The sequence below is a fragment of the Theropithecus gelada genome, chromosome 6, assembly GCF_003255815.1.
Source record: "Theropithecus gelada isolate Dixy chromosome 6, Tgel_1.0, whole genome shotgun sequence".
Lineage (NCBI taxonomy): Eukaryota > Metazoa > Chordata > Mammalia > Primates > Cercopithecidae > Theropithecus > Theropithecus gelada.
The window spans coordinates 16,894,286-16,919,108 of NC_037673.1; the positions used below are offsets into that span (position 1 = coordinate 16,894,286).

The 24,823-nt window shown below is 44.1% G+C and overlaps 1 protein-coding gene across 2 annotated transcripts in view; it reads right to left on the bottom strand.

Moving 5' to 3' along the window:
- Window positions 1-24,823, bottom strand: part of MYO10 (myosin X) — a 276,883-nt gene that overhangs the window by 198,169 nt on the left and 53,891 nt on the right. For both annotated transcript variants that reach the window (XM_025387276.1, XM_025387279.1), the window contains exon 2: window positions 18,712-18,810. In XM_025387276.1, the coding sequence (XP_025243061.1) occupies window positions 18,712-18,810 (99 nt within the window). The remainder of the gene's footprint in view (window positions 1-18,711; window positions 18,811-24,823) is intronic.

A 24,823-nucleotide genomic window follows, 5' to 3' on the forward strand; every position in this document is an offset into this window, starting at 1 on the left:
ATCTCAGCACTTTGGGAGGCCAAGGCAGGAGGATAACAAGGTCAGGAGTTTGAGACTTGCCTGGCCAAAATGGTGAAACCCTGTCTCTACTAAAAACACAAAAATTAGCTGGGCATGGTGGCCAGTACCTGTAATTCCAGCTACTCGGAAGGCTGAGACAGGAGAATCACTTGAACCCAGGACGCGGAGGCTGCAGTGAGCCAAGAGTATGCCACTGCACTCCAGCCTGGGCAACAGAACAAGACTCCGTCTCGGGGGGCGGGGGGGGAGAAAGTAACACACAGAATGGCAGCCACTTGGCATAAGCTCTGGTCTGTCTCCAATGTGGGGCTCCTGTTTGGGATTTATCCACCTGCTCTTTATCCTGTGTTCTCACCCAGCCCACAGTGGGGTCTTTTAAGCCAAGCAGGGCAGGGGTACCCCTGGAGGAGAGAAGAACGAGCTGGCTTTAGTCCATTTGGACTGCTGTAACAAACTACCACAGACTGGGTGGCTACTTAACAACAGAAATCTATTTCTCCCGGTTCTAGAGGCTGGGAAGTCCAAGAGCAAGGATATTCTGCATCTGGTGAGTGTTGCTTTCTGGTTCACAGATGGGACCTTCTAGCTGTGCCCTCATGTAGGAAGGGACAAACAAGCTCCCTTCGGCCTCTTTTATAAGGGCACAAACTCCATTCATGAGGGGTCCACCCTCATGACCTAATCACCTCCTGAAGGTCTTACCTCCCAATACCATCACACTAGGGGCTAGGATTTCAACATGGGGACTTTGGGGCCAAGTGCAGGCACACACCTTATAATCCCAGTGCTTTGGGAGGCTGAGGCGGGAGGATCATTTGAGGCCAAAAGTTTGAGACCAGCCTGGGCAACACAGTAAGATCCCATCTCTACAGAAAATTGAAAAATTACCTGGCCACGGTGGCACATGCCTGTAATCCCAGTTACTTGGGAGTCTGATACAGGAGGATCACTGAAACCCAGGAATCTGAGGCTGTAGTAAGCCATGATCATGCCACTGTACTCCAGCCAGGGTGACAGAGTAAGACACCAACTCAAAAAAGAAAAAAAAGAATTTTGGAGAAATACAAACATTCAGACCATAGCAAGGCCCTTCCACAAGATACCACATTCACCCACCCCCAGAGCTGTTCTCTCCCTGAGGGTCCCAGGCCCACTCCCACCCAGGACCGTGCCCTTCCTTCAGGCCCCAATCCTCTCTGTCTCTCTCCTTAAGATAGAAACAGGTTAAGGATTTCCTCAGACACATAAATATAACTTAACTGAGTTATCTGAACCCAAAGACCACCACTGATGGCCGCCATGTATATAGCTCAACGGAGGGGACAGAAGATATTTCAGGAAGCTGCTTTATCAAAGGGATTTCTCTACAAATTAGAAATACCTTCACACTGTCTCACAAGGTGGAAGGAGAAGTGGCCAAACACTGGGTTCTGTTTTAAACACAAAAAGAAAATAGGGCAGGGCCATAAGAAAGGGGGAAAAACATGAGAGAAACAAATGTCTCTGGAGATTTATACCATCAGAAAGGCCAGCCCCCTCCCAGAGCCCCTACACCCACAGGGCAGGAAGTAACCCAATTGGAAGTAAATAGCAAATAAGTGGAAAGTTTGGGGTTGTGGGGGCGGGGCTGGTGAGAGAGGAAGAAGAAAGACTTTCCAACTGATCTCAGATCAAAGTACCACCGAGTCAGTGGTTCTCCAATTTCAGTGTAAATAAAATCATCCGGGCAACTCATTAAATGCAGATCCCAGGCCCATATTTATTGAGAACTGGATTCAGGCGATTTTGAAGTGAGGTAAAAAACCCTGCATTTTTAACAAAGACCCCAGTGGTTATGAAGCAGCTGATCGGAGAATCGCACTTGCAGAAACACTCCATTAGTATTTGGGACACTTAAGCCCAAATGTCCTCCTCTGACAGAGTGTTCAACTTGAGAGGATGGGAGAAGGCAGGAAGAGATGGGAAGATCAAGAGTAGGCAGAGGCTCTGAAGAGAGTCAACAAATGAACTCCAGGGCCTCTGACAGATGAGGGCCCAGGATGAAGGACGTGTGGGTGGATGAATGGACAGATGGAGAGAGGGAGCTATTCCAAATCAACGCAAGCACCGAAGACATTTTACAGAACCAGCTGAGAAACGATGGCCAAAAAGGAGCTATTACTACCTGGGAAAAACAAAGGCCTCGTTAGCACTTTCTAAGCCCAGCTTGCAAAAGTGTGCTTTCGCAAGAATTTTTTAAGGTAATATTTTGATACGATGGCCATTTCATCTATGAAATAGTTCTGAACCTGGTTGCTCACTAACCAGCACCCAGGAGGCTTTTAAAAAGCATACCACGGCCTGAGTCTCACCTGAGACTCTGATTTCCTCATTCTGAGACAGGGCCAAGGCCCTTGGTAGAAGCTTCCCAGTGAATTATTACGTGCAGTCAGCGTTGAGAACCACCCTGTCAAGGGAGCAGCGTGGACACTGAGATTGTGAATACAAGACTAGGGAACATTTTTTTTTTTTTAAACTGGCCCTTCCATTTCCCTACAGCAATTAAAAAAAAAAAAAAAAATGAAGAAAAAAAGCAGCCAGGCGTAGTGACTCAAGCCTGTAATACCAGCACTTTGGGAGGCCAAGGCAAGCGGATTACCTGAGGTCAGGAGTTCGAGACCAGTCTGGCCTACGTGGTGAAATCCTGTCTCTACAAAAAAATACAAAAATTAGCAGGGCATGGTGGGCAGGCACCTGTAATCCCAGCTACCTGGGAGGCTAAGGCAGAAGAATCGCTTGAACCCAGGAGGCGGAGGTTACAGTGAGCTGAGATCACACCATGGCCCTCCAGCCTGGGCGACAAGAGCGAAACTCCATCTCAAAAAAAGAAAAAAAGCTATTGCAAAGTAGGGGTAAGTGAGAAGTGGCATGAGAACCTTCCAATCTTAAAAAATAACTTCAAGAGAAAGCGTTAAATGTCATCGCAAGAAAGCAGAGGACAGGTACACTTAATCCCTGGGGCCTGCAGAGAAAAGAAATGAACACAGCCAAGACACCAACTCCCATTACCAGTCTCACTCTATCTCGGGGAACTAAGGTGAAAAAGTGGAAAGATGATAAACTGGATGCAAACCCTACTACTATCACTCCCCACTAGCCAAGTGTGGACTCCTGGAGCTGTTATTATACCTAGGCTCAAATGCCATCTCATTAAAATATGGCTGGTTAATACTGTCTTCCTCATAGGATACTTACGAGAATTAAACAGGACAAACAGATTGGTATGCGCCAGCATGGTGCCTGGTGGAGAGACGTCACCCAGCAAATTTCAATCTCTCCCCTTTACCCATCTGAAACGCCAACCCTGACAAGGCCCTCATCCTCACCAACTATGAGGAGGTCATGGCTTAGAACTGGGTGCCCCTCTTCCCACCACTCAGCAGACAGGGAACCATGGGAAGAATGGGATTCCCTAATGTCAGAACTGTGGCACCCCAGGTTGGAACTCCAAACGTATGTTTAAAGTTGGAATGAGGCAACCGAGGGCTTCAGCATCATCCCCGCCCTCAGTGTGCTGTGGATGCTTGGACAGGTCTTTGCAGACCAGATGGATAATCAATTCACCATGTATATTACTGAGTTTTTGGAAAGACTTGTTCCAAGTAACAGGCCTAGTACATGCATTTTCGAAATGGAATGCAACTCATTCACAGACAGACAATTGCCTGTATTGAACAAACTGCCTCTAATTTCTCTTCTGAAATCACACAGTCATTAAATGATGCTGTCTGATTCCCAGGGATAATTTCTGAACTGTTCTTTGTTTCCAAACAAGGCCTTCGCATTTTTCACAAAATGTTACTTTATTAAAATAAATATTATTGTATTATACAATAAAAGTATAGTACCTAAGCATTCAAATAAAAGAATTAAGTTTGATTTAGTCCATTTTCTATTTTATTCCAGTCATAAATTACTGCCTGGTCTGAGCTTAGCATCCAGCATTAATCAGTGGATTATTTTCAGTATTCACAGAGACCAAAAATACAAGATAGGAGCCCATTTACCTTCAATTTCATTTTCAAAGCTAACCACAAAAATCAAAAGCAACCACGGGGGTCAATGGCACCAAACATGAGCCCTTTCCTTTGTGCCCAACACTAGCATTGCAAGAGCAGAAGGCTTGCCAGTCATAGGAAAGATCTAGAGATACAACAGGCTTACACAGGACTAAGGGGGCTGAGCTACCTAAAAGCTGAGTCTGGAGTCTGGAAGTCAAACAAAGACTGGAAGCATAGGCCGGTAAGAGGCATGCTTGAGTCCACATAAACAGACCAATTCGGAAGAAGAGGTGCAGTCTACAGACCCAGGGAGGAAAAAGGAGGCCAAAGTCCAGGAAGATTCACTAAGAAGAAAATCAATAAGTAGACCCAAAGGAGAACAGGAAACCAAAGAAGGTCATGACCCAGGGCACAGGCCATTTGCTCTCCCGTGCAAAAGTATTTAATGCATGTGCATTCAGCTAGAACCTAGGCCAGTAAACAGTCCTAACAGATCTGATCCCCTCCCCACCCATCCACCCACCCACTGGGGAGAAGCCCAGCTGTTCAGTCCAAAGGGGCTGGGGTGGGAAGGCAGAAGCCATGTTCTAAGAAAAAGGGTCAGAAATAAGCTGGATTCTAAATCCACTTAAGCTGGATTCACTTAAAGGGGCCAGGCCCCAGAGACCTCCTGGTCTCACCCATGGATTTTTCAGTGGTGCTGGGAACCAAGTGGGTAACAGAACAGAAATGCTGTGTACCTTTGGCAAGCTAAGGTCTACAACACCTCACATAGCCCACAGTACTGTAACATAAATGTAGCTCACAACGTTTGCCACTGTAAATGGTTTCAATATGATTGCTGAAATATACAAATAACAATCTCAGGGTTTACAATGCCATACTTTGAAATATGATTCTGAGCCAAACTCAACACCCACCCCAAGAGATGAAAACAGAATATATATGTTTCCAGAGTTATTAAGTCGAAGAATTCCCTTGAAAAAGCCTCTCTTCCACCCTCTTCCTTTCATTCTGGCCCTAGGGTCTGTGAGTGGTTTGCACACTACCAGAGTAGAAACAACAGTGAAACTCTGGGCCAGGTACAATGGCTCATGCCTGTAATCCCATCACTTTGGGAGGCAGAGACAGGAGGATCACTTCAGCTCAGGAGTTCAAGACCAGCCTGGGCAACATGGCAAAACTCCGTTCCTACAAAATATACAAAAATTAGCCAGGCTTGGTGGCACACACCTGTGGTCCCAGCTCCTTGGCAGACTGAGGTGGGGGGATTGCTTTAGGCTGGGAGGCGGAGATTGCAGTGAGCCAAGATCATGCCACTGCACTCTAGCCTGGGTGACAAAGTGAGACCCTGTCTCCAAAAACAAACAAAACTCCCACAGTGATTCTTCTGATATGCAGGTTTTTTGGTTGGTTTGTTTGTTTGATTTTTTTTTTTTTTTTTGGTCACTTGTGGGCCTTTTAAGTCTTGTAACTTCCTTATTAAAAGGCCATATGATCACAGTCTTAACGAAGCATGCAGCATTCTGATGACTTATTTGGCTTCATGCTGATTACAAATGGAGCTTCATTCATCCATTCAGTGTTCATCATCAGGGGCCTCCCTGGGCTAGGCTCTGCTCCTAGGTGCCAATGACAAGGTCCCCATTCTAAGAGACCTTGGTGAGGAGAGACAGAAAAAAACAAACACACACATCATACAGGTGGTGGGGCTCTTTGAAAGGGGGCCTGAATAGGTGTGTGAATACACACCTTGTATTCAGAGCCTTGTGTATTCAGCTAGAGCCTGTGTATTTGAGTTTGTGCATTTATCCCTAAAGGAAGGCAGGAGAGACAGACATCTCTGCAGGAACCAGGTTACCAGGACAAAGAACAAGAGCTTGGCCTGCTTGAGGGAGAGTCTCCCAGATTACAATAAGTGAGCTTTCTGTGCAGATTTGTCAACATGCACATGTTTATCCTGGAGCTAAGTGCGCTAATGAACAAGCTGATGAGTTTTTTTCCCTATAATCCCACAGTGAAAATTAATGGAAACATCTGACTTTCCATCTTTGAGCCACAAAATGCCAAAGCGAATTCCTGGAAGAGGTCTAGGGAGTCAGAACCACGTGGCTTCCAGAGCAGAAAAGATTCTTAAACTCAATACCAAGTTAAGCTGGACAAGTTGCATTTTCCTTGGTCTTGAAAGCAAGAATGAAAATCCCAGTGGCGTTCCATCTCTGGAGTATAGACCGCTGATTCTGAGGAACTCAGTAGGCTGGTGTTTAGTGTCCATCTCAGAGGTGGGTATTTCCAGGAGCAACAGCAAAATGTGGGAAAAGCACAGAGAACTGAAGAGTTTCCCAGCTCAATGCTGTCTTTTTCATACAGCTGCAACTGTTTTGATTGAAGTGAATTCCAAGAATAACAGATGGAGCACTACTAAAGTTTCAACAGAAGAAGCCAAAAACTATACATCAGATTTTTAAAAATTATCTGTCACTTATCACCGGCACAGTCCTCTTTCCCTTTACTTTCAGGGTGACTGTGCAACCCACCTTTCTCCAGAGAATGACCCTTCACCCACAGGCAGGGACAGCCCACCCACCCCGACATGCATAGCATGTGGCCAGGGCTCAGCGGTCTGGCATCGCTTAGCAGATCTAAGCTGAGCTGTCGGATTCTCCATTCCTGGAATCTGGGGCTGAGTCTCAACAAATCCTTCTTGACGTTGTCTATTTCTTAAGAAAAGATACAAACCATACTTTAAAATGTGCTATTATTTTGTAAAACAGTACAAAAAAGGTATCCCAGAGGAAGGTAGTTTAAAAATAAATTGTAACACCTGTAATCCCAGAACTTTGGGAGGCCGGGGTGGGTGGATCACCTGAGGTCAGGAGTTCAAGACCAGCCTGACCAATATGGTGAAACCCCATCTCTACGAAAAATATAAAAATTAGCCGGGCGTGGTGGCGGGCGCCTGTAGTCCCAGCTACTAGGGAGGCTGAGACAGGAGAATTGCTTGAACCCAGGAGGCAGAGGTTGCAGTGAGCTGAGATCACACTACTGCACTCTAGTCTGGGCGACAGAGTGAGACTCCGTCTCAATAACAACAATAATAATAGTAGTAGTAGTAATAAATAAATTAATTACAAAGGGAGTTATTGCTTAACAGGCTTGGAGTTTTTGTTTGGAGTGATGAAAAAGTTTTGGAAATAGTGGTGTGATAGCACAACATTATAAATGTGATTACTGCCACTAATACATTTAAAATGGTTTAAATGGTAAGTTTTATGCAGTATTTATTTACCAAACACACACACACACACACACACACAAAACAATAGAGGAAAACCCAAGCTCTAGTCCAAAAAAAATTGTGTATTTATTCATTCATTTTCCTTTCAATTCAAACGTATTTGCCGAAGAAACTAGTAATAGCAAATCCTTTAGACACCCAGCAGAAAAAGTGAAAACCCCAAAAGGAATACAAATGTTACAGCTGTGAGCAAATGCACATACGCAACAGCATCAGCGTTAAAGCTGCCAGCCTATTTTAGGGACATGCTTTGCCTCCCAACTGGACTGCGGAAAAAAACTTGTATTTTGTTGAGCTGTACTGTCATCAGACAGAAAAGTCACCAGAAAAATGCTATTTTTAAGCCATAAACAACAGATCGATGATAAGCTAAAAAATAACAAATTAAAATGGAGGGCCATTAAGTTGCTATTAGGCTGAACCATATGTGATTGCAGATCTCTAACCCTTTATGGCCTCTAGAAACGGCAATTTCATATGGTTCACAGGAACCCAGGGGTTAATTGGGTTGGAGGCAGCAGTTGCAACACAAGAGACACACGTAAGACTCAGAGGCTACAGCCATGATGCACATGACCTCCTGTTTCTTTCCTCTTGAGAGAAAAAGGAGTAAGATGTTTCCACTTTATGATGGGGATAATAATACACATTTTTAAAATAACAACAAAAAAGCAAAGGATTTATGTCCAGGCCAGCGGACTGAAAAGAATCTAATCCTATCTGTCCCTGAGTTTGGTTTTGAGAGTTATTAGATCCTAATGACACTATGTTTGCATTATACTTGTGGCCCCCAAGTGCCTTTTCCTCCATCCTCACAAGTTTACTGCCTCCCTGCTGGTCTCCACCCCAGCCACTCTTCCCAGGAAACTGGAGCTGCTCTCCTGGACCCCAGGTGGCCCCCTCCTGCCAGCTGCCCGACCTGGGGGGCCGGGCCAGCTGCCGCTCACTCAGTCTCCCTCGGGTTCCACATGCAAGGAAGGAGTTCACAGTGAGCGGTGGGACCGTGCTCCTGTGCACCTGGGCAGCTGCCTCAGCGCAATAGCTGGCTTTGCGTGAGAAGCCTGGAATGCAGCTTCCCTGGCTGCTGGAACCTGCAGGCCTTCCTGGGCTCTCAGATGAGACTTCTTCCCTTGGCTCAGATGTCTAGGATCCACCACTTCCCCTCAGCACTCAGATCTGTCCACCTCAAGTTGAAGTCACTGGGTTCTAGTTGTCCAGTTCTTCCTAATAATTCCTGGGGTCGACTCCAAATGACAGATCCACCAGGCTGTCCCCTACTGACCATTTCCCTGCATTCAACAGGCTTGGGGGAGATTTTTCTGGGAGACAGGAGTGTGTGTAGATGGTGTACTGAGCAGGAGGGTGTGAAAAGGTCAAAAGGTCGCCTACATCCACAAGGCATCCAAGGGACATAAAAATGACACCAATGGGGGCAAAGGGAAGGGGGCAGGAGGAAGCAAAAGAAAACCAGCTGGACAGGGTGGAAAGTGTGTGAAAACAACCACAAATGCAATGAAAAGTCACTGCATTAACTCATCTCTTATCAAGTTCCACAAAATTGGGCCAACAGCATTAACTGCAACAAACCAAAACCAGAGAGTCAAACCAAAAAGTCAGAGACGGCTTTAAGTAAGTGGGAGCTGTGATTATAAGTAATTAGTGCTGTGTTCCCAGGGTGGCTTGAAGAAGTCTGACTCTCTCAGCAGGTGGGGATGACTTGAAAGTCCCAGGCAATCTTATGATCTTTTAGTGGATTAATAAAATGAGAAGAATTTTTTTAACCAAGCTTAGTTATCCTTGTTGCAAATAGAGAGAATGACATGGAGGAGGTTGTCTACTTGTAGATTTGGATGATGAAATCCTCAACCAGTAAATATTTTGAAAGACCCCATACAGAAACAATTCAGAGTACCAAACGGGATCACCGCACAGACTAATCGCCTTGATGAAATGGACTGTAGTAAATTGAATAACTACCCCTTAAAATACAATTAGGTAAACTGGTATCACTCTAAGCTATTTCAGAGCAATCAAATTAGACTCTTTCCAGAAAAAGGTAATAAAATAGTTCTAATCGCCAGGGTGAAAAATCTAATTTAAAACTCATTAATCAATTCTACAGTGTTCCTAAAGGGTGCTACAGTGACTGCTGAGCACCTCCTGGATGTCCCAGAAAAGACAAACGTTTAGTGCTGTCTTTCTTCTTACCCTTTCACATGAGTTGATCTTTAGCTGTATCTGCACCTGCAGAAACACGGTGCTTTTAAAAAATCTGCTCTTCAGCTGGGCGCAGTGGCGCACGCCTGTAATCCCAACACTTTGGGAGGCCAAGGCAGGCGAATCACAAAGTCAGGAGATCAAGACCATCCTGGCTAACATGGTGAAACCCCATCTCTACTAAAAATACATAAAATTAGCCAGGTGTGATGGCACGTGCCTGTAGTCCCACCTACTCCGGTGGCTGAGGCAGGAGAATCGCTTGAACCCGGTAGGCAGAGGTTGCAGTGAGCCAAGATCGTGCCACTCACTGCACTACAGCCTGGATGACACAGCGAGACTCCGTCTCAAAAAACAAAAAAAACAAAACTGCTTTTCTGAAACTCTGTCCAAAGCTTGTGGTACAAGAAGACAACTGATTTCTAACTTGTAGGATACGTGCTGACCCGCCTGTGTGCTGGGGCCTTCAGAGGCCACAGGTATGTATTTTTCAATAAAGTGTGAAAGAGTGTCATTTGCTCATTTCTTTTTCCATCTGTAAATACTTCACAGCAAGTATAAGTTACAAGTCAAATGGAATACTTTGGTTCTCTGTATTCTTAGTATCAACCTATAGTGCTTTAAATTTTAGAGTGGAATGAAATTTTAAATTAACATTACAACTATCTGCTTGGCAAAAACAAACAACAAAAAAGCAGCTGAATGAATACAAAATTCTCATAAAGACTGAATGAAATAAGAAAGCATGGGTTGGGCAGTGGCTCACACCTGTAATCCTACTGCTTTCAAAGACTGAGTCAGGTCACCTGAGGTCAGGAGTTCCAGACCAGCCCAGGCAACACAGTAAGACCCCATCTCTGGAAAAAATTTTTCAGGCGTGGCGCACCCCTGTAGTCCTAGCTACTCGGGAGCCTGAGACAGAAAGATGGCTCAAGTCCAGGAGTTACAATGAGCTGTGATTGGACCACTGCACCCCCGCCTGGATGACAGAGCAAGACCCCGTCTCTAAAAACAGAAGGTGGCCGGGGGTGGTAGCTCAAACCTGTAATCCCAGCACTTTGGGAAGCCAAGGCGGGTGAATCACCTGAGGTCAGGAGTTCAAGGCCAGCCTAGCCAACAGGGCAAAAGTACATCTCTACTAAAAATACAAAAATTAGCCGGGCGTGGTGGCGCATGCCTCTAATCCCAGCTACTCAGGAGGCTGAGGCAGAAGAATCGCTTGAACGCAGGAGACAAAGGTTGCAGTGAGCTGAGATTACACCACTGCATTCCAGCTGGGGCAAAGGAGCAAGACTCCATTTCAAAAAACAATAATAATAATAATTATTATTATTAATTAATAAAAACAGAAGGAAAAAAGGAAAGGAAAGAAAAGCAAGCAAGGCAGGCATGGCCTTTAGTGATCTCACACGAAACAACTGTGTGAGATCTCCTGCCAGCCTGTGTGTCTGAGGTTCCATTTTAGGATTTTAGACGCACATGGCTCTGCTTTTTCTCCAACACTAGACAGGATTTTAAAACTGCTTTTTAATTCACCTGAGAATTATCACGCTGCAGTAAGCCCAGCCCCTGGCCACTGGAGGGGAGAGCTCAGAGAATAAAAAGGAAAGGAAAAGCTTCAAAGGGCAACAAAAAACCTTCTAACTTTACCCAAAGCCCTCCTTCTTGTCTTTATCTTTGCTTCCTCCAAAACAGTAATGCTGGTGGAATACGGAAGGGCTTGAGTGCTTCTTGCTTTTTAAGTAAATATGACTCTAAGGCATTTTTCAGGAACATCTTCAAAATCCTTACTCCTCCAATGTGGCTGGTCCAGGGACATAACATCACCAAGGAGCTTGTGAAAAATTCAGCCCGCTCTCCAGCCCTACCCCAACCTACCTGTCAGAAGCTGCAGCCTAACAAGATCCACAGGTGATTCGTATGCACCACTCTAAATCAAAGGAAAATTACACTAATGGTTTTGTAAACTCTCTATGGACTCTAAGAGGTCACTTTTGAGTAAAATAAAAATTTCCCGGCCGGGCGCGGTGACTCACACCTGTAATCCCAGCATTTTGGGAGGCCAAGGTGGGTGAATCACCTGAGGTTGGGAGTTGGAGACCAGCCTGGCCAACATGGAGAAACCCCGTCTCTACTAAAAATACAAAATTAGCCAGGCGTGGTGGCGTGCGCCTGTAATCCCAGCTACTCGGGAGGTTGAGGCAGGAGAATCACTTGAACCCAGGAGGTAAAGGCTGCAGTGAGCTGAGATCGCATCACTGCACTCCAGCCTGGGCAACAAGAGCGAAACTCAGTCTCGGCGGTGGGGTGGGGGGGAATTTCTCTGAAATCGTTTTTAAAGATATAGACAAATTATCATTTGACAATTTCTACCATTTACCCACCATGTGACCTCAAACATGGTATTTCCTCTGTGTGTGTGTGTGTGTGTGTGTGTATACATACATGCTAATACAAAATGTTTCAGCTTAAGCATGTTTTAGTGCACAGCCTAGTGGCATTAAGTACAATTACAGTGTTGTGCACCATCACCATCAACCATCTTTAGAATGTTTCATCTTCCAAAACTGAAACACTATCCCCATTAAACACTAACATGCAATTCTCCCCTCCTCTAAGAAATACCAATATCTTAACACAAAGCTGGGTCAAAATTAACCAATTTCCTTTAAAAGTAACCAAGGACAGGCTTGATCAAGGACAAGACTATGCTCTAAACCTCTGACTCTGACTCCAAGAATCTATCCCTGGCCTGGCACAGTGGTTCAAGCCTGTAATCCCAGCAGTTTGGGAGGCCGAGGCAGGCAGACTGCTTGAGCTCAGGAGGTAGAGATCAGTCTGAGCAACATGGCAAAACCCTATCTCTACAAAAAATGAGTCAGGAGCGGTGGCATGTGCCTGTGGTTCTAGCTACCAGGGACGCCGAGGTGGGAGGATCACTTGAGCCCGGGAAGTGGAGGCTGCAGTGAGCCATGGTCATGCCACTGCATTGAAGACTGGGTAATTGAGCAAGACCCTGTCTCCAAAAAAAAAAAATCTATCCCTGCCCAGTTAAGTGCAATGTTCCTGTCCTGGGAACCAGAACCAGTTAAAGAACTTCTCCTAATGCTTGGCAACGATTCCTGCATGTTCCACCATGAACCTGTAATGTAAAGAGGGGAAGATTATATAGGTCAGTAGAAAAACAAACTACAGTCTTTGGGCCACTGACAGTTCTTGATCCAAGCCTGAACCCAATTTTAAAAATCTTGCCTCACTTTTCTCATAACCCTGCAATTCCTACATGAGTCACCAAGCTAATTATACTTGTTATATTTGGGAATGACAGAGTGGACAACATAAAACTAAGTATTCGATGACCAACTGAAGATTAGAGGTCAAGGCTCAGCGTTGTTTTCACATTTAAGTACGTGTTATGATAGTTCAGTTCCTTCCAAACCCACAACCCATAAATACTGTTGAAAATGATCAGAACTACTGACCCGACCAACCCATTCCACTCCCACCTCATTGAGAGCTGCCCATGGACAACAGCTGGCAAGGACTTCACACGGCCCAGGTTGCCAACCACAAGTCAAGGGCAGTGGCACCAAGAGACTGGTAGAGTTGTTAGTTAAGAGCCTTTGCCAGAAAGCTTAGTCAGGATAGGAATAGAAAGTATCTTTAGAGCCTTAGGGACATCATGCTAAGTGAAATAAACGAGCCACAAAAGCACAAATATATGAGTCCACTGGTGGAGGTATTTAAAGTAATCAAAGTCATAGGAACAGAAAGAAGAGTAGTTACCAAGAAAGAAGAGTAGTTACCAATCAGTGATTAGTGGGCACAGAGTTTCAATGCTGCAAGATGAAAACATTCTTGAGATCTGCTGCACAACAATGTGAATAAACTTAACCCTAGTACCCTTAAAAATAGTTAAGATGGTCAAGTTAATGTTACGTGATTCTTACCATAATTTTTTTAAAAAACAAAAAAGTTAAAAGACTAAAAGGAAAACCTCTTTGGGATTAAAATATAATTCAACAAGAAAGGGAAAGAATGCTGTATTAGTCCATTTTTGTGCTGCTGATAAAGACATACCCAAGACTGGGAAGAAAAAGAGGTTTAATTGGACTTACAGTTCCACATGGCTGGGGAGGCCTCAGAATCATGGCAGGAAGCGAAAGGCACTTCTTACATGGTGGCGACAAGAGAAAATGAGGAAGAAGCAAAAGCAGAAACCCCTGATAAACTCATCAGATCTCGTGAGACTTACTCACTATCACGAGACTAGCACAGGAAACACTGGCCCCCGTGATTCAATTACCTCCCCTCTGGGTCCCTCCCACAACATACATATGAGAATTCTGGGAAATACAATTCAAGTTGAGATTTAGGTGGGGACACAGCCAAATCATATCATTTTGCCCCTGGCCCCTCCAAATCTTATGTCCTCACATTTCAAAACCAATCATGCCTTCCCAACAGTCCCCCAAAGTCTTAACTCATTTCAGCATTAACCCAAAAGTCCACAGTCCAAAGTCTCATCTGAGACAAGGCAAGTCCCTTCTGCCTATAAGCTTGAATATTCAAAAGCAAGCTAGTTACTTCCTATATACAATGCGAGTACAGGTATTGGGTAAATACAGCTATTCCAAATAGGAGAAATTGGTCAAAACAAAGAGGTCACAGGGCCCATGCAAGTCTGAAATCCAGTGGGGCAGTCAAATTTTAAAGCTCCAAAATTATCTCCTTTGATTCCAAGCCTCATATCCAGGTCACAATGATGCAAGAAGTGGGTTCCCATGGTCTTGGGCAGCTCCACCCCTGTGGCTTTGCAGGGTACTGCCTCTCTCCCAACTGCTTTCACAGACTGGTGCTGTCTGCAGCTTTTCCAGGTGCACAGTACAAGCTGTCAGTGGATCCACCATTCTGCAGTCTGGAGGATGGTGGCCTTCTTCTCACAGCTCCACTAGGCGGTACCCCAGTAGCGACTCTGTGTGGGGGCTCCGACCCACATCTCCCTTCCACACTGCCCTAGCAAAGGTTCTCCATAAGGGCCCCACCCCTGCAGCAAACTTCTGCCTGGGCATTCAAGCATTTCCACACATCTTCTGAAATCTAGGCAGAGGTTCCCAAACCTCAATTCTGTGGACCTGCAGACTCAACAACACGTGGAAGCTGCCAAGGCTTAGGGATTCCACCCTCTGAAGCCACAACCTGAGTTGTACAACATTGGCCCCTTTCAGACACAGCTGGAGCGTGGAGCAGCTGGGAGACAGGACACCAAGTCTCTAGGCTACACACAGCACAGGGACCTGGGCCCAGCCCATGAAACCGTTTTTTCCTCCTAGGCCTCTGGGACTGTGATGGAGGGGCTGCTGTGAAGGTCTCTGACATGGCCTAGAGACATTTTCCCCATGGTCTTAGGGATTAACATTAGGCTCCTTGCTACTTATGCAAATTTCTGCAGCCAGCTTGAATTTCTCCCCAGAAAATGGGATTTTTGGCCAGGCGCAGTGGCTCATGCCTGTAATCCCAGCATTTATGGAGGCCAAGGCAGGTGGATCACGAGGTCAAGAGGTCGAGACCATCCTGGCTAACACGTGAAACTTCGTCTCTACTAAAAAAACAAAAAACAACCGGGCATGGTGGCAGGCGCCTGTAGTCCCAGCTACTCAGGAGGCTGAGGCAGGAGAATGGCGTGAACCTGGGAGGCGGAGCTTGCAGTGAGCCAAGATCACGCCACTGCACTCCAGCCTGGGCGACAAAGCGAGACTCCATCTCAAAAAAAAGAAAAAAGAAAAAAGAAAAAGAAAACCCCAAAATGCTAGGATTACAGGTGTGAGCCACCGCACCCAGCCTAAAGGGGTTTTCTTTTCTATCACATAGTCAGGCTGCAAATTTGCCAAAACTGTTATGCTCTGCTTCCCTTATAAAACTGAATGCCTTTAATAGCCCCCAAGTCAACTCTTGAATGCTTTGCTGCTTAGAAATTTCTTCCACCAGATACCCTAAATCATCTCTCTGAAGTTTAAAGTTTCAGAAATCTCTAGGGCAGGGGCAAAATGCCAACAGTCTCTTTGCTAAAACATAACAAGAGTCACCTTTGCTCCAGTTCCCAACAAGCTCCTCATCTCCATCTGAGACCACCTCAGCCTGGATTTCATTGTCCATATTATTATCAGTATTTCTGTCAATGCTATTTAACAGGTCTTGAGGAAGTTCAAAACTTTCCCACATTTTTCTGTCTTCTTCTGAGCCCTCCAAATTGTTCCAACCTCTGCTTGTTACCCAGTTCCAAAGTTGCTTCCACGTTTTCAGGTATCTTTCCAGCAAGGCTCCACGCTTGGTACGAATTTACTGTATTAGTCCATGTTCACAACTGGGAAGAAAATGACGTTTAGTTGGACTTATAGTTCCACATGGCTCAGGAGGCGTCAGAATCATGGCGGGAGGCAAAAGGCACTTCTTACATGGAGGCGGCAAATGAGGAAGAAGCAAAAGCGGAAACCCCTGATAAACCCATCAGATCTCATGAGATTTACTTGCTATCACAAGAATAGCATGGGAAAGACTAGCCCCCATGATGCAATTACCTCCCCCTGGGTCCTTCCCACAACATATGGGATTTCTGGGAGATACAATTCAAGTTGAGATTTGGGTGGGGACACAGTCAAACCTTATCAGGTGCCATGAAAAACCTATTTTACAACACTTTCAGGAACACAGTTTTGTTAAATGAATGACACTGTTTAGATATTGTTTTCCCTTTTCACATCATCTTGAGAAGCATGTACAGGTCCTGAAAGAAACCAAATTCTCATCTGGGGGAAGTGAGATGGGAAGACAGGCAGAGTGACAGAAAAATGCGGCCAGTCCTATCCTACAGGGAAACTTAAAACATTTAATCAGTGCCTGACCCTAAAGTTGAGCAGAATTCACTTATTTACTCCTTAGACTACAGATCATACTATACTACCTGAGACTCTAATGGAGAAGGAACTAGACTGCATGTTGGTGAAGTGTCCACACTGTCAGTGACCTTAGACATGCTGCCTCTTTGTTCCCCCTTTCTCCCCATACCCCCAAATCTACATTAACAAAGCACAGATATATCTATATACTGAAAATCCATTCAAGACTCTCAGAAGAAAAAGAAATGAAGGAGTTACAAACACAGTATTACTACAGCTTATCAAATCAAGAACTAAGAACGGTTCCACCAAGTAGACCGCCCCTGCTAAGAAGTTTTGATAACCAAGTAGCCCGTCTGTCTCAAATTATGGAAACTGGCCCTGAAGCTTTTATTCTCAATACAACAACTTGCAAACTCAATTCATAAACTATGTGGTTTTGGCCAGGGATGGTGGCTTACGCCTGTAATCCCAGCACTTTAGAAGGCCTAGGTGGGCAGATCACTCGAGGTCAGGAGTTCAAGACCAGCCTAGCCAACATGATGAAACCCCATCTCCACTAAAAATACAAAAATTAGTCGGGTGTGGTGGTGGGCGCCTGGAATCTCAGCTCCTCAGGAGGCTGAGGCAGGAGACTCACTTGAACCCTGGAGGCGAAGGTTGCAGTGAGCCAAGATGGTACCACTGCACTCCAGGCTGGGCAACAGAGCAAGACTACATCTCAGAAAATAAAAAAATAAATAAAAATAAAAACATAAGCTATATGTTTTAGATCCTTGCATTTGACTATCTTTTATTTCCTTAAGTCTTAAATTTTAATACGCACCTCTGAGGTACAGGCCAATTTATAACATTAGTTTCCCTAGTAAAATGGAGATGCCAGGTTTCTCTTACAATCATCGAAATATAATCAAGCAAACCAGTTTCTGGATTCATATATTTAATTTGAGTGATATGGCTTTTCACTCATTTTACGCTAAAGAAACAAAATCAGGAATACTGGCGCTCCTACAAACAGAAGAAACTTCTTCAGTTGCTTAATAAGGTGGATAAATAGGCTCAGCTTCAGTAATTTAGTCAGTCTTGTTCTTACAGTGATCAGTACAACATTACCCTAAATTCTCAGTGGGATCCTAGTATTTTCAACATTCTATTTGTGATTAACTGAATGGTTTGTTTTCTCAGACGGAGTCTCGCTCTGTCACCCAGGCCTGAGTGCAGTGGCGCAATCTCAGCTCACTGCAACCTCCACCTCGCAGGTCGAAGCAATTCTTCTGCCTCAGCCTACCAATTAGCTGGGATTACAGGCGCCCGCCACCACAGCCGGCTAATTTTTGTATTTTTAGTAGAGACGGGGTTTCACCATGTTGGCCAGGCTGGTCTTGAACTCATGACCTCAAGTGATCCATCTGACTCGGCCTCCCAAAGTGCTGGGATTACAGGCGTGAGCCACTGTACCCAGCCTGAACTGAATGTTTGTATTCTCCCTCAAAATTAGTATGTTGAAATCCTCATCTCCCATGAAATGGTGTTAGGGTCTTTGGCAGGTGACTAGGTCATGAAGATGCAGCCTTCATGAATAGGATTAGCACCCTTATAAAAGAGGGCCAAGAGAACTCCCCCTTCTATGATGTGAGGCCCAGCAGGAAGCTGGCTGGCTGTGAACCAGTGAGCAGAGACCTCACAAGACACAGAACTGCTAGCATCTTGACGGCCTTGGACTTCCCAGGCTCCAAAACTGTGACACATGGATATTTGCTCTTCATGAATCACTCAGTCTGTGGTACTCTGTCAGGACAGCCCAAACTGACTAACACACTATGGAAGTTTAAGAATTTTAAGAGCAAGTAACAAGTTAATCAGTCGGCAAATATCAATATACTTGAACTTTTGCTCAAATTACTTGCATCCTATACTTCTGATTGCTGAAAAAGATGAAAGAACGCAGAGAAGATACCAGCAGGGATCTTCCCTGGAGGGAAACCAGGCCAGTGCCATGCCCTTCTGTCCCCACACTGGTTGGAATATTTGCTGTGTTCCATTTGAGAGAACTGTATTATATCTATCACACACACACACACGGTGTACATTCTCCATTCCCACTGGGATTCTGAATTATCACTTAGGAAAACAATGTAAAGCATGTGTATGTGTAGCGGGGCCAAGCACACATGCCCTGGGCAAGAATAGCTACAGAGCAGACCACTGATGTTGGGAAGCTGCAGGGACTTGTTCTCACCTGACCATAGTCTGTCCGGAAGACGACGACGCCTTCTGCACAGGAATTTACAGTACTTGGAAAATGCTGGCCATTTTCTCTCAGCCAGACCCGTGTTCCCTGTAAACAAAACAAAACAAGACTGAACTGAGTTTGGATTGCATTTTGTGGCGAAACTCTACTGTCGAAATTACCATAACTCCTATATTCCTTTAAAAAAAAAATCTTTTTGAAAAGTAAACATCTTTCTCAAGCAAAGAACACGTCTTCAGGAAGCATCATCCACAGGCTTTACTATCCACAGGCTTTACTATCCACAGGCTTTACTATCCATAGGCTTTACTATCCACAGGCTTTACTATCCACAAGTGTGACTGAGAGTCCCACCAGACAGAGAAGGCAAAGAGGGACTAAGAAAATAGCAGCTAGCCCCTGTGTTCTCACCATGCAACTGATTTAGGTGGATTACTTCATTTGAGATGATAAGGCAGACACTATGATCATTCTCATCTTACAGAGGGAGAACCAGGGGCCTAGAGGTAAAGTAACTTGCCCAGCATCACAAAGACTGAGTGAGTATTTGACAAGCAGTTGGGCTCCAGAAACCAAAAGTTTAACTAGGTCACAACAAGCCTTCACCCTCTTTGAGAACTCTTCAGAAACTAATGGCTCCCATCCTCTTAGGTCAAAGTCCGGTACACCTGCGCACCTGGAGGACATTAGACCACTCCCTTGACTCCTACTTATACCAAAATCCCTGTGCAAACTGGACTCTCCAAAAGAGGAACTAAAGTTTCTAGTATTTATCAGAACTCAGTCCACCAGCACAAATGTTGTTAGGATTACATGAGACACCTAATGAACTTCAAAGTTCAGGACTGTATCTTAAAAGACGGCAACTTCCAGATCCTACTTTTTAAATCTTGGGCACATTTTTTGGCATTGATCTCATTTCCACTTATTTATTTCCCCACTGGACAAATGAAATATCATATTGAGCTTTTTTAAGGCTCAATTTCATCGTCCTTTGATTTCATCACATGAAACCATTTTTCAAACACAAGTGATAAAGTTTGGAGGAATTAGTGGGTATTTCCTGGTCATTCAAAGAATGACATTCATGAATACTACTCAGCCATAAAAAGGAATGAAATAATGACATTCACAACAACGTGGATGGAGTTGGAGACTGTTATTCTAGTGAAGTCACTCAGGAATGGAAAACCAATCATCATATGTTCTCGTTTGTAAGTGGGAGGTAAGCTATGAGGATGCAAAGTCATAAGAGTGACACGATGGACTCTGGGGACTCAGGGAGAAGGATAAAAGACTATACAACAGGTACAGTGGACACTGTTCGGGTGATGGGTGCACCAAAATCTCAGAAATCACCACTGAATAACATATTCATGTAACTGAACACCACCTGTTCCCCCAAAACCACTGAAATTTAAAAAAAAGAAAAAAAATTACCCTTATGATGTATACCCATATGATGGAATGCAACACTGAGCTTCAGTATCTCATTAAACTTTCTCTACTCTGCTCAACAATTTCATTTCCAACAAAAATGACACCAAGCACATCCTATGAATCAATGTATTCACGTGGAAATAGAACAAAATTATCACTTGACATAGCACTTTATTTTTTTTCTCCCTCCCTCCCTTACTAAAATAGCACTTTAACTGAACAACTCCTCTTCTCGAATTTTCTACATGTCATTTATTTCTGTTTTGTTAAATCTTTGAAATATACTGGTTATGGTATGTTCCACTTCCAGCTGAAGGAGCTAGTACTGCTCTTTTAACATAGAATTGGCAGGGGATAAATGACACACCAGTAAACTCAACATTTTATGTTACTTTAAATGGTGCCAATCAATAGCAAACATAGTCACCTCCAGTAACAGAGTGCCCCTGATGTATCAGGGTCATGAACTATCAGGGTCATGTACTAAGGAGCCTCAGTGACATTACACTGAACACTAACCTTCCGTAAAATAGGAATCCTCTCAATTCCAAGAGGTAAGTGCAGCTTGGAGCTTAAGACTTTGCCCAGTGCCACACAGCTAGTGACCGAGGCAGGTCTCTCCAAATTCCTAATCCCATGCTCTTCCCACACATCACACTGACTCTACTTGTCTCCTGAAAATAATGCATAAATAAATCAAATGCATTCATCAATCAGCAATTAAAATCTAACAATACAGAGTTGCCTCAAATGGCCTGTTATCACACATAACTATTTGTTCTCATCTTCCTAGAAAGGAACATTTAAGAACACAAAATCTGACGTAAAGGTTACTCCATTCCCTCAGTGCCCATGATGACACTGTTTAAAATCCACAAGCCGGAGGACAGACGTGGTGGCTCACATAATCCCAGCACTTTGGAAGGCCAAGATGGGTGGATCACTTGAGGTCAGGAGTTTGAGACCAGCCTGGCCAACATGGTAAAACCCCGCGTCTACCAAAAAAGTACAAAAATTAGCCAGACATGGTGGCGCATGCCTGGAATCCCAGCTTCTCAGGAGGCTGTGGCAGGAGAATTGCTTGAAACCAGGAGGCAGAGGTTACACTGACTTGAGATTGTGCCACTACGTTCCACCCTGGGCGCCAGAGTAAACTCTATCTCAAAAAAATAGAAAATAAATAAATAAAATCCACAAACCAGGACCTAAAACGTTAACTGTTACTCAGAAGCCATAGTTAGGTCACTCTTGAGTTTGATGAATGAATTTCGGGCGGGCCAGCTAGAATCCCCAGACATAAGTTCTACAAGCATTTCTAAAATCACGGTGGCTGGAGATCCCAATATTGAAATGGAACAAATTCCTTTCCCCATTGGCCAACTCACACAGTTCCCCTGAGAGTTCTGTGACTCTCCTAGTATCCCCTATTGCGACCTTATCTGTAAGAGACCCTCCCCATATGCACTCATTTCCCTGGTACATACTAAGGAGGTTTTAAGTTGTTCACTCCATTCACAGTTCTTTAAAGATGCGCCAAAGAGGAGTTTAAATCCTCTGCTATAAAGATGGCAAATAGCATCAAAAATAAATATTAAGTGCTCCTATATAAATCCTGAGACCTGCCTATTTAAAGAACACACAGCACCAACAGGGGTCAGTACCCATTTGCACACAAGTCCCTCACGTCCCCCTACTCTTGCTTCAGGCTGAGACACTGGTAACACACGTGAAGAATGAGACTTCACAACTGCCTGTCAGTCCTGATTTCTTTATTAGCAAACAGCTGCTTCTAAAGAGAACACGGACTTCAGGCATCTGCCAAGAGGCTGGTCTCTCAAATATCCCTCCGTACCCAAACTGCATTACTTACAACATTCTAGAAAAAGATTCCAAATGCCTGATGACTTTTTTCAGCCTCTCTTTAATTCACATGTCAGGGACTGCAATATTTGAAAGCTTTTAAATATACGCCTCCCAACACACACGCACGCCCATGCTCGCAGCAATGAAAATGTTCAAAGTTATATAAGGCCAGAACTTTTACTCATTAGGTTAAAATCAGGAAATAAAAACTCCCAGTGTAGCTCCATCCCAGAACCCCTAGTCCAAACCTTTCTGTGTGTTGTGACCATCACTAGCACTGTTTTCGTTAAAAAGGATTTCACACACCTGTTTCCCAATTAAAATTGTCTATTTAGTAAGAATGAAATTGAGATTGTGCAACAGTATCAAATGAATATAAATGGTCAGCAGGATTAATATGTATCTTTTGGCTTCCACAGGCCACCCAGAAGGCATTTTTTCACTAAAGCGTGCAGTTTGACTTAGTATCTCACTGTGGCTCTCTTTACCCTTTCGTTTTAAAGTACTACAAAGCCCTTTGTTGACACAGCACTTTATGATCAAACACACAGTTCAGCTCCTGTAGTCCAAAGGTCTTTTCCAACAGGTGTGAAGAACTGCTGATAAGCAACTTTTACAAAATCCAGCCCAGATTTCAAATCCACAGCCCATTGGCCAGTTTTCCTAGGTCTATCACAAACAGCTGTCTTCCACACATGGGAAGCAAAATGCATTCAAAACACCGCCTTTGTTCTTTGAAAAAGTATTAACTGGCAATTTTCATAGAATCGGAATTGCAAAGTTAAACCGCTGAAATAGGTATTTTGTACATAGATTGTTCCTGGTGCTTTCTCTGAGACCCCAATCTTTCTACTTCTGCTCTATTAGAACACATGTGCCCAGGTCCAAAAGAGGCCACCCACAAGCACTTGAAAACGGAGTCACAGGCAGACATTTGAAGTGTCCAGACCATCTAAGTTGGAGCGGGAAAGAAAAATTTGCCCACCATATGCAAACTATTACATTCAGTCATTGCTAAATAAGGCTGATAATTTAATACACAATATAGGCAACCTCGCATAAGGAAAAGGCTCACAATTTGATTAAAAATTGCCTTTATTAGCAGGTGGAACAAGTTTGAACATAACATACACATTTTATTAAAAATTGGAGAAGTTTGCGTGTTAATCTCTGAGACAAATATGTGAGTGTTAACATAATGGCTGAACATTTTTCTGTACATAATCACCAGAAACGTTTTTGCAATATAAAGCATTTGCGCATAAATTCCTATCCCCCTGTGAACTTTAAAGCAATCCTATAAGACAGAGAGGCAATACCATCCCTTTCTTCAAACGTAAGGTTCACAGAGGCTCCATTTTCTACTGCCAACAATGATTTCCTGGATATAATAAAAGGGGCCGACTTCACCAAATGTTGGTGAGGGTGTAGAGAAACTGAGAATATAAAATGGTCCATCTGCTTTGGAAAATGGTTTGGCAATTTCTTAAAAAGCTAAACATAATCTTACCATGTATGTCCCAACAATATAACTCCTAGATAGTTGTCTACTCAAAAAAAAAAATTTTTAAGTCTTGTGTGTAAATATTCATAGCAGCAATATTCTTCCTAGCCAAATACTGGAAACAACTCAAAGGTCTAGTAACTGGTATAGAGATACACAGAACAAATCCATACAATGGGACTCCTCAGTTATTTAAAACAAAAAAAAAGAATCACTGATACATTCACCAACAAATATGGACCACAGACATCATGGTAAGTGAAAGAGGACAGATACAAAAGGCTACATATTGTGGGGTTCTGTTTATATGAAGTGTCTGGAAAAGGCAAATCCATAGACACAGACAATAGATGAATGGCTACCCAAAGCTGGGTGCGGGAGGGACAGTGACTGAGTGAAAAAGGTGGAAATCTGTCCAAAAACTGCCCTCTGGCGATGGCTGCACAACCATATACATGTGCTGAAATTCATTCTACTGGGCACCTATAACGGGTGAATTTCTCTCTGTGGAATTATAAATCAATAATTTTGAATCACTTTTATTTTTAGTTATTTATGTATTTATTTTTGAGATGGAATCTCACTCTGTCACTGCAAGCTCCGCCTCCCGGGTTCACGCCATTCTCCTGCCTCAGCCTCCCAAGTAGCTGGGACCACAGGCGCCCGCCGCCTCACCCAGCTAATTTTTTGTATTTTTAATAGAGACGGGGTTTCACCGTGTTAGCCAGGATGGTCTCCATCTCCTGACCTCATGATCCGCCCGCCTCAGCCTCCCAAAGTGCTAGGATTACAGGCGTGAGCCACCGCACCTGGCCATCATTTTTAAAAAATTGTTTTCCCAGTCTATATATTTCTCAAATGCACATGAACATTCCTAACCATTCCATAGTAGGAAAACCCAATCACATTTCTGTAACTGAGCAACACAGGGGTTGAGAAACATCAAAACAACAACAACCCCATAATGATGAAATTTAAGGGCCACATTGAATTCATTAAGTCCCTGTTCTCCATTAGCACAGACTAGAGGGGCTAGAGGACCACAGAGGAGACTTGCCCAAGCTAGTCTAAGGATGAGGTTGTGGTAGATTGTACCATGGTGTCATTGTGGACAATTATCCCCCTCCCTGGAAGAAAATCACAAAACCCTGGCCAACTGCCTCCTGCTTGGTGATACCTCCCCAGCCTGGCCCATTCATCAGCTGTTATCTACGACTCCATCCCACTCCAATAACAAAGTGAAGCTGCTGCACAAGGCCTAAATATTGACACACAAAGTTGCTGGCCTCTGTT